Here is a 10,972-nt window from a genome sequence, read left to right as displayed (position 1 = left end):
ATCAGCCCAAGCCTGAATGTCGTCCAGGTCTTGCTGCATGCAGGCACGGACTGCTTCATTATCTGAGGAGTTGCGAATGTAACTGAGCACTGTGCAATCATCAGCAAACATTTCCACTTCTGCCCTTATGATGGAGGTAAGGTCATTGATGAAACAGCTTAAGATGGTTGTGCCTGGGACACTGCCCTGAGGAACTCCTGCAGCGATGACCTGGAGCTGATATGATTGGCCTCCAACAACCACAACCATCTTCCTTTGTGCTAGGTATGACTCCAGCCAATGAAGAGTTTTCCCCGATTTCCATTGAGTGGGACTAATTGAATAGCTCTACCAAAGTGCCGGCACAGGAACGATGGGCCGAATGGCCTCCTTCCATGCTGTATCATTCTTTGATTCTAGCCATTGTATGTTTCAATAGTTGCACAAAACCACTCAAAAGGAGAACCAACTTAGTTTGTGTTCTGTTAATAACTAGAATAAGATCAACAATACAGAGTTAATGTACTTTGTACTTCAAATTTTATTTCTTCAATAACTATTGTTCCTGGTTAATACAAAGAAAGTAAATAAATTATTACAACTGCAAAGTGAACAGCAAGGAAGAGAAAATACATATATTGTGCACAAAACTAAATTTTACTGTGTAGCAAATTTATTCATGTTATGATAAGTTCTCAATGTATGACTAATGAAGCCATGACCACAGGCTTGATCCACATTCTTGGAATACATTAGCATCAATTTCCAAATAAAGCTATTCACCTTCTCACATCCTCACCCTAACATGTTAAAAGAAAAGCAATTCGTTTAAAACATTAATATAAAAAAAGTTCATATTACTTACACTAGATACTTGAAATGTATATAGGGTTTAACAAATTGGCACAAATGGATGGCATCTCTCTTTACATATACTTTCCTGGAGGTAGAAATTTAGAGTGTGAAGAGTCAACACTTGTGTTTCGAAGGGAACAATATCCCCTTCCCTCTATTGCCATTACCCCTTATGTTTTGCATATTTACTATACTTATGCCAAATGTTCAAGTTAGTTAAGATTTTGTGTCAGATTCAGACATTTCTAAATGGACTATCCAAATTATCTTTTATCTTTAACTTAAAATCAATGCATCCTATTAAATATTGCCTGCCTTGAATGCTTGAAGAGTAATGTTTTCTTCACCTTGTGTTATTTTGGCAGAGCGGAGAACATTTATCGAGCATCAGAAGTCACACAATTTTGGAAATTAAAACATGTCAAAGAATTGAAATGACCAAATTGTGAATTTTGCCTTCAGATATGAGAAACTCCGCTGCATTCAGTTCAAGCTAACTTGCCCTCGTGAAATGGAATAGATCTATCAAATCAAGAATAAATGAATATCTTCTTGATCACTATGTTAGCAATATATATGGCATTGTACATTTGACTTAATAGCATAACTGAGCAACCTATATCTAGTACTGTGTGCTAACCCCTATACATTCAGCTTTAATTTCTGCTAGAACAAATATTCCATTACACTTTTATATTTCATCATAATTATGCACACAGGATAGGATCCAACTATTTTCAGATGTGCTAATCAGCAATTTTGCAAATAATGTAATTAGGAACACAAACCTATTCTGGGACTACAGCACCAGTGTATTCATACAATAAAGAAACATTTCCAATACAAAATAAAATTACATTGCCTAGTTTTTTTTTACAAGTGTATTACATCCAAAGTTACTTTGTGTAGTCAGGCTAGTGAAAGATAAAAATGATGCATAACTCATTATTTTGCAACAAACTTAAGACTGCTTATAATAATCAACATAATGAAAAATATATATTAAGTAGTCAAAGTTTAAAAAAATCAATTGGCAATGCTGTCCCATAATGGATTAAAGAAATTATTTCAAAATGGCTCTCTACTGCATAGCAGTATCATGATCAACAGGCCATTAAATTGCTACTGAGATCATCACACTTATATGATTGTGAAAATATTAAACTTTAGGATAATATAAACCAAAAAGTATTTTCACAAGTTTTTTTTTAAATTGCACCCCTCCCTATGACAAATCAGGTGATAACCAATTATAGTTAGCAACATTCTAACTAAGTTCTGGAAACTAAAACACAATTTTTGGAATCTGATAAAGCTTTTATGCAAAAGATGAAAAGTGACCCATCATATCCATCTTCTAGAACATTACACAAAATCCACATCATTATCAAGTACATTACCTAATTAATCGGGGGAAAAAGAGAATCCATCAAGGCAATATCAGTCACGTCAAGTACATTATCTGACAAATTAGAATGAAACTACATACATCAAGGCAACATTATCAGTTGTACAGGTAGACTATCCTTTATCCGAAAACCTCGGGACCAGCCGTATTTCGGAAGGTATTTTATAAGACTGGGAAATTTGTCAGGGGGGGGGGGTCGGGGTCGTGCGCACGACTTACGCTGACCCTCTGCTCAGCGTAAGTCGTGCGCCACTCTGGTCATGTCGTGCGCACGACTTACGCTGAACGAAAAAACCTTTGGTTTTTAGAGGGTTTCGGTTTTCGGAAGTTCGGATAAAAGGTAGTCTACCTGTATTAGTATAAAAGGTCCATATTGTCACTGTCTAGTTGACATTTACTTCAACACACTTTTGGTGAAAAATACTAATTGTAGTAATGAAGATCACACAATTTTATGAAAAACTGGCAACATAACCAAATCATCCAAAACCCATTAAGTCACTGCATTGTAAAACTAGGCTAACTTCTGAAGAAAGGTAACATACTAAATTAATTATCTTTGGCTAAAGCTCATTGAATTTTCAATCCAGAATCTTATGAGATTGGCAGAAGTCACACCATTGTCTCTTTTGAGTTCCTTTTCATTGGATGCAGACCAAGAAGCAATTCTTGAGTAGATGATGCAGCCGAAGACTTTGGGATGAGCAATATTACTCTTTGATTGGTTCGACACCACTCGTTGTACAATCGACAGTGGTAACGGAATGAAACCTAAAGGGTTTAAAAAATAAATCAGCGCAAGTAAATTTCCATCACATTTCTACAGCACAAATAATAGCAGTGAAAGCCAACCCCAAAACAAAACACTACCCAGAAAGCAACATAAATAACACTTTAAATTACTCCCTAGTCTATTTCTTCAGAAAATAGTTACTATAAACCAACTTGCTGCCATCAGCTTATTTAAGAGCATACAATACAACATTTTCAAAAATGCAAAGACATCCAGTGGTAAAGAGTACTTCACCACCAATTAGAAAAAGGTGTGAACATGCAGATAAATGCAAATAGAGACTACCTTGGTCAAATCAGAATGTGAATGGTTTCCGATTGCTGGATGTCCTCTAACCAAAATGTTAGCAAGGCAGCAGTCAATACAGTTTTATTGAGTTAATATTGATCACAAGCACTCACAGTTTGTAAACAGAACTGCTGCAATTGGAGGATATTATCGTCTACAAAAGTGTTGATCCTCAGTACAATTTTACAGAATTTTATCCATTTTGGTTAACAAAAATAGTTTATATACTGGCCTTAAAATTTTTAGTTGATCTGAAAATACATTATACCACATGGGTAAACTCTACAAAACAGTTTTCACATTAAATGACCCAGAGAAGGACTTCAGTGCAACCAGCCTGCAATCTATGGAGCAATGTAGTTTAATTTTAAAATAAATGTTTTGAATTCTCAATTTTAATTCTTTAGTTAGTGGTATAAACAGAATAACATACAAAATATAATTTATATCCATGTACAGATTGACCCAATATCTTATTTTCAGTACAGCCTAGACATAATGCAAGGCTGTTGATTACAGCTCCTCTATGTATGCGTATTGCTTTAGAAAGAATTAAAAACTTGAAAATAGACAGAGCAGCCGGGCCAGATGATATCCACCAGAGGGTCCTCAGGGAGATGGGGCATGTGCTGTGCGAGCCCTTAGCCTGTATTTTTAATAGCTCACTGCACTCTGGAATTGTTCCTATAGACTGGAAGGAGGCTAATGTAGTCCCTATCTTTAAAAAAGGTGACAAGACAGACCCGGGTAATTATAGGCCCATTAGTTTATCAGTATTAGTTAAGATGCTTGAAGGTGTCATTAGGGATACAATATTTGAATGCTTGGATAGAGAGGGACATATTAGGGACACCCAACATGGCTTCGTAAAAAGGTCTCGTCTTACAAATCTAATTGTATTTTTTGAAGTTTCAAAGTGGTTTTCCGCAGGGATCAGTGTTGGGACCGTTGCTCTTTACTATTTTCATTAATGATCTGGATGTAGGTGTTGGGGACGCAATGTGCAAATTTGCAGATAATACCAAGATCTGTGCAAGTAATTAGGACTGTAGATGATGCTCGTCTGCTTTAGGCAGATCTTAATGTGTTGGGAGATTGGGTTTATGACTGGAAAATGATGCATAACTTAGGTAAGTGCAGTGTTATGCATGTGGGCTGGGGAAATGCTCTACATTCATACATCCTTCAGGGAAAGACATTAAAGGTGGTGGAGCTAGAAAGAGATTTGGGCATTTTCGTGCATACATCCTTAAAGGTATATGAGCAATGCCGTGAAGAGACAGCTAGAGCAAATAGGGTGTTGGGATGTATCCATAGGACAATTGAGTACAAGATGAGGCATACTATTTTGTCCTTGTACATGACCTGAGTCAGGTCACTCTCGGAATAATGTGATGAAATATTCCATTCATCACTCATCAGTATTTCTTCTGCCTGTGACTGTGGTTGGTTTCAGTTTCATTTCCATTGTATTGTACTGTGTGTAGGGCTCCGCCCATACCTGGCTCCTATGTAAGCTGGCCCAGCCTGCAGCACATCCAGTACGGCAGACCTCTGGATGGAAGATACATTCTCCTCTGTGTGTTACCTTCTAAGTCAATAAAAGCCTTGTTTTGTTTCGCTAACATCGAGTCTCGGATTTATTGAGGCACATCAACTGTGTCCAGTTTTGGTCTCCTCAGATGGTGAGTGATATTGAGGCTTTGGAGAGGGTGCAGAGGAGGGTCACTAGGCTATTCCCAGTTTCAAGTATCTTAGTCATCAAGATAGGCTAAAAGAGTTGGGACTCTACACTTTAGAGAAGTGTAGACTTGGAGGTGATCTAATTGAGATTTATAAGATAATGAAAGGAATAGATTGCGTTCCAGCTGAAAGTTTGTTTCAATTAAACAGGTTAGGGAGGACCAGGGGTCACAAATTTAAGTTGTACAAGGCCAGATCTAGGTTAGATGTCAGGAGGTGGTTCTTTTCCCAGAGAATAGTGGACCTCTGGGACAGGCTGCCATCTTGTGTGGTGGATGCAGATTCGCTGAATTCCTTCAAGCGAGAGCTGGACCTGTTTCTGGCTGGGGCGGAGATCACCTCTTCAGAAGGTAGGTACTGCAGGGAGTTCAAGGCTAGAGTGATCGCCTGGACTAGTTTTGAGCGCCTAGATGGGTCAGAGAGAAATTTCCAGATTGTTCTTTTCCCCAAACTGGCCTAAATTTTTTAATCTGCTTTTTTGCCTCTCCCAGGAGATCACACGGTTTCAGGTGGAGTGGAGTGAGAATGTTGTGATACACAAGATATCGCAATTGTGTGGGGCAGGCTCAATGGACCAGATGGTCTTTACCTGTCTGTCATTGTTTGTATGCTCGTATGTATTTCAGCTAAATCACTATTTAATATTGGGGTGGCGCGGTCAACTAAAATGATCATATTTTAGGAGTTATTTCCCCATTTAAAAAAATACCGCTGTTGCTTGCAACATTTTTTTTGTTTCACTTTAAGAGTATACTTATACCTCTGGTCATGGCTATGGGAGGTTTTTTATCCCAGCATTCAGAACTGTTATTGCTCTCTAGCAATGCTTCTATAATTCATAGGATATACGGCACAGAAACAGGCCATTCGGCCCAACCAGTCCATGCTGGTGTTTATGCTCCACGCGAGCCTCCTCCCGTCTTTCCTCATCTAAATCTATCAGCATAACCTTCTATTCCCTTCACCCTCATGCTTATCTAGCCTCCCCTTAAATACATCTATACTATTCGCTTCAACCACTCCCTGTGGTAGCAAGTTCCACATTCTCAGCACTCTCTGGGTAAAGAAGTTTCTTCTGAATTCCCTATTTGATTTCTTGGTGACTATCTTGTATTGATGGCCTCTAGTAATGCACTTCCCCACAAGTGGAAACATTCTCGCTCTATCTACTCTGTCAACATTTTTCATAATTTTAAAGACCTCTATTAGGTCACCCCTCAGCCTTCTTTTTTCAAGAGAAAAGAGACCCAGCCTGTTCATCCTTTCCTGATATGTATACCCTCACATTTCTGGTATCATCCTTGTAAATCCTGCTGTGCAGGATATCTACCCCGAGGGGTGCCAGGGGAAGGCCCTGAGAATCATCAAAGACGTGAACCACCCCAGCCACAACCTCTTCGCCCTGCTCCCGTCCGGTAAGAGATACCAAAGCAGACGGTCTCATACCAGCAGGTTTCGAAACAGCTTCTACCCCCAGGCCATAAGACTCATGAACGAATAATTTATTATTTATTATTGTTGTTTTTATTTATTATTACTGTATTTCTATTAGTATTTTTATCATTGCTATGCCATATTTATTCCAATGTTGGGAGGACTCGTAAAAATCAACATTTCATTGTTCAGTACACACGTTTGCTGCATATGACAAATAAAATTGAATTGAATTGATTGATTGATTAAATCCTTTCTGCAGCCTCTATATCCTTTTTATAATATGGCGACCAGAACTGTACGCAGTTTCTAAGTTAAGTGGGTTGGAAACAGAGTTGCAGGACATAATGGGTTACAAATGAGGAAGTGGTGGCTGCAGAAGGTTTGTAGGGCATACAAATACAGATACAACAACTCACATTTATAGAGTGCCTTTAATGTAGGAAAATGTCCAGAGGTGCTTCACAGGAGTATAATCAGACAAAAATTGACACCGAGCTAAAGAAGCAGATATTAGGATGGGTGCTTAAAAGCTTGTTTAAAGAGGTAGATTTTAAGGAAGGTCTTAAAAGGAGAGAAAAGTCAAGAGGTTTAGGGAGGGAATTCCAGAACTTAGGGCCTAAACAGATGAAAGCACGGCTGCCAGTGGTGGGGTGAAGGGTGTGGGGGACGCACAAGAAGCCAGAGTTGGAGGAATGCAGTGTTCTTGGAGGGTTGTAGGGCTGGAGGAGGTTGCAGAGAAAAAGGGCGGTGTTGGGTGGGTGAACATAAGAAATAGGAGGAGTAGGCCATTCAGCCCTTCGAGCCTGCTCCGCCATTCAATAAGATCATGGCTGAGCATCTGCCTCAACTCCATTCACTGGCCCTATTGCCATATCCCTTGATGCCTTTACTAGTCAGAAATCTATCAACTTCTGTTTTGAATATAACCAATGACTGAGCCTCCACAGCCCTCTGGGGTAGAGAATTCCAAAGATTCACCACCCTCTGTGTGAAGAAACTTCTTCTCAGCTCAGTCCTGAATGTCCTACCCTTTATCCTGAGGCTGTGGCCCCTGGTTCTAGACTCCCCAGCCAAGGGAAACATTCTCCCAGCCTATCAAGCCCTGTAATAATTTTGTATGCTTCAATGAGATCCCCTCTCATTCTTCTGAATTCAAGGCCTAGTTTACTCAATTTCTTCTCATACGACAGTCCCGCCATCCCAGGAATCAATCTCGTGAACCTTCGTTGCACTTCCTCTATGACAAGTATATCCTTCCTTAGGTAAGGAGACCAAAATTGTACACAGTACTCCAGGTGTGGTCTCACCAAGGCCCTATTATAAATGGAGTAAAACTTATTTACTCCTGTACTCAAATCCTCATGTAATGAAGGCCAGCATACCATTTGCCTTCCTAATGGCTTGCTGCACCTGCACATTCACTTTCAGTGACTCATGTACAAGGACACCCAGGTCCCTTTGAGCATCTGCATTCCCCAATCTTTCACCATTTAGGAAATACTCTGCCTTTCTGTTTTTTCTACCAGAGTGGATAACTTCACATTTATCCACATTATATTCCATCTGCCATGTTCTCACCCACTCACTGAGCCTGTCGAGATCCCCTTGAAGCCTCTTCATGTCCTCTTCGTAACTGACACTGCCACCTAACTTTGTATCATCAGCAAATTTGGAAATGTTACGTTTAGTCCCCTCATCCAAATCATTGATATAGATTGTGAATAGCTGGGGCCCAAGCACGATCCTTGCGGTACTAGTCACAGCCTGCCATCCTGAAAAAGACCCATTTATCCCTACTCTACTTACTGTCTGTTAACCAATTCTCAATCTATGCTAGTATATTACCCCCAATTCCATGTGCCCCCCAATTCCATGTGCCTTAATTTTGTTCACCAACCTCTTGTGTGGGACCTTATCGAAGGCCTTCTGAAAATCCAAATACTCCACATCTACCGGTTCCCCTTTGTCTACTCTACTAGTTACATCCTCAAAGAACTCCAATAGATTTGTCAAACAGGATTTCCCTTTCATAAATCCATGTTGACTCTGCCCAACTTTACTATTAGTTTTTAAGTGCCCAGTTATTGCATCCTTTATAATAGATTCCAGCATTTTCCCAACTATTGATGTAAGGCTAACAGGTCTGTAATTCCCTGTTTTCTCTCTCCCTCCTTTCTTAAATAGCGGGGTTACATTTGCCATCCTCCAATCTGCATGAACCATTCCAGAATTTATAGAATTTTGGAAGATGACAACCAATGCGTCCACTATCCCAATGGCCACCTCTTTCAAAACCCTAGGATGTAGGTCATCCAGTCCTTGGGATTTATCGACTTTTAGTCCCATTAATTTTGCTAGTACTGTTTCTTTACTAATAATAATTTCTTTAAGTTCCTCATTCTTGCCACACCCTTGGTTTTCTCGTATTTCTGGGAGGTTTTTTCTGGCTTCCTCCGTGAAGACAGAAACAAAGTATTTATTTAATTTCTCTGCCATTTCCTCGTTCCCCATTAGATTTTCTCCCGTCTCTGACTGTAAAGGACCTACATTTACCTTCGCCAGTCTTTTCCTTTTCATATACCTATAGAAGCTTTTACAATCCATTTTTATATTTTTCGCTAGTTTGTGCTCATATTCCATTTTCCCTTTATCAATTTCTTGGTCCCCCTTTGCTGATTTGTAAAAAGATCCCAATCCTCAGGCTGACCGCTTTTTCTGGCAACTTTATAAGCTTCCTCCTTTGACTTAATACTAGCTTTAATTTCTTTTGTTAGCCATGGTTGGATCACTTTTCCTTTTGGGTTGTTGAAGCCATGGAGAGATTTGAACACGAGGACGAGGATTTTAAAAACAAGGGCTGATAAACCAATGCCAATTATGAAGCGTTCGGAAACAGAAATTGAGGATTATATATTTAGGTAATGCACTTCAGGATTTAATTTATTAAATTAATTTTACTTCATGTGAATACTTCAGTCTGTCCACTAGTTTGGAAAACTCAAGTATGATTTTAATTGTTTGCACTAAGAATGTTCACAGTTGCTTCTGTTACCAATTTCTACCATCCTTTTATGAAGGCTTTGACTTCTTGCTGGATTATGAACAGATATCAAAATTTACCAAAGCAAATCTCTCAACAACAATAATCTCTCAAAACTACCCCTTCCTGTGAATGGGACAAGGCACAACCAGGGGTGCCATCCATGATTCTCGTTTTTTTAGTAGTCTTCATAGAGACGTGAACATTGAGGCATAGGTGGAATATAGAACAAAAGTGTAAAATATTTTGTGCTTATGTCTGACACTTAGGCATTAATAGTATAAGAAGTGGTTAGGAACATGAGGATTGTAGTAATAAGTAGAGAACAGCAATGATTTAAAAAATACTTGCTACTGTACTTAAAATGGTTCCTTGTAAACATCAAGCACTGTCACTGTAACACTTAAGTTAGGGTAGCGGAGATGGCAGCATTTATTGACTCAAGGAAAATCTTTCTACGAAATAGAACACATCAGTTGTGATAATGGCTGCTTCATTACTGTTTGTTTCACTATGTTCAGTGATGAGTATAAAATATTGTTAGATCTACCATGATGTTCCAACTATACTGGAATGAACTCATGTTCAATGGTATCTACAAGAAAAAGATAATTCATACTTACTAGAGTCCAAAAGAGATAAATAGTGAAGAGTGCAACAGTTAGTGCAATAAGTCCAACAGCTTCTAGTCGGCTACTGAAGTGTAGATGATCCACTGCACCTCGCAAACACAACCAGCCAGAGATTGTGGCTAGAGGGGTTATAAACAGGAAGCACACTATATCTCCAAACAAGGTCCGCTTCTCATGTTGTGGGCCTGGATTTCTTAACCACTGGGTGGGGTGAAAGAGGGAAAAAAACAAAACATTAATTGCGATTTATTTCAGTGAAACAGTTGTTCACTCTCCCTTAAAAATACTCAAGCTCAAAGTCAATTTCCCTTTTCTGAATGCTTCACAATTTTTATTTATTTGTGGGACCCCTATTTGGAGACATGCAAGTTTTGAGCTCAATTTCATACTTGCTATTTAACATTCACACTTGCTGCACTGGATTTGGGTACTCCATGCATAGATTTCACATGACAAACAGTAGTTATTCTGTGACACACAAATATATTCTAAGCAGCAAGAACTCTAGATAAATGAGACTGCTTTCCCAAGTAGGTGCTGAAGAAAAAAAAAATCTCTATTTAATATATTTTTCCCTGAATATTGCAAAGTCATACCGATGCTCACAAGTACCAAAGTTCCAAGCAAAACAACTTGATGGCACCATTCTTTAACCCTTGGAGTGCCATGAAGAGAAAGAACTTTTGAATTTATTTATAGCACCTTTCACGACCTCAGGACATCACAAAATGTTTCACAGCCAAAGAATACCGAGAGAACTGCCTAGCACTTCTTCAAATAGTGCCATGTGATCCTTT

The 10,972-nt window shown here is 39.0% G+C and overlaps 1 protein-coding gene across 2 annotated transcripts in view; it reads right to left on the bottom strand.

Annotated features, from left to right (window-relative positions):
• Nucleotides 1–502: 502 nt before the first annotated feature.
• LOC147124392 (E3 ubiquitin-protein ligase MARCHF3) overlaps nt 503–10,972 on the bottom strand; it is a 140,059-nt gene continuing 129,589 nt past the window's right edge. For both annotated transcript variants that reach the window (XM_085986388.1, XM_085986379.1), the window contains exons 4-5: nt 10,167–10,376; nt 503–3,013 (exon numbers count right to left, since the gene is read on the bottom strand). In XM_085986388.1, coding sequence (XP_085842514.1) covers nt 2,855–3,013; nt 10,167–10,376 — 369 coding nt within the window. In that variant the 3' untranslated portion in view covers nt 503–2,854. The remainder of the gene's footprint in view (nt 3,014–10,166; nt 10,377–10,972) is intronic.

The sequence above is a fragment of the Somniosus microcephalus genome, chromosome 1, assembly GCF_052327205.1.
Source record: "Somniosus microcephalus isolate GS21.2 chromosome 1, FLI_Smic_1.0, whole genome shotgun sequence".
Lineage (NCBI taxonomy): Eukaryota > Metazoa > Chordata > Chondrichthyes > Squaliformes > Somniosidae > Somniosus > Somniosus microcephalus.
This window is presented reverse-complemented; position numbering and strand designations above follow the sequence as displayed.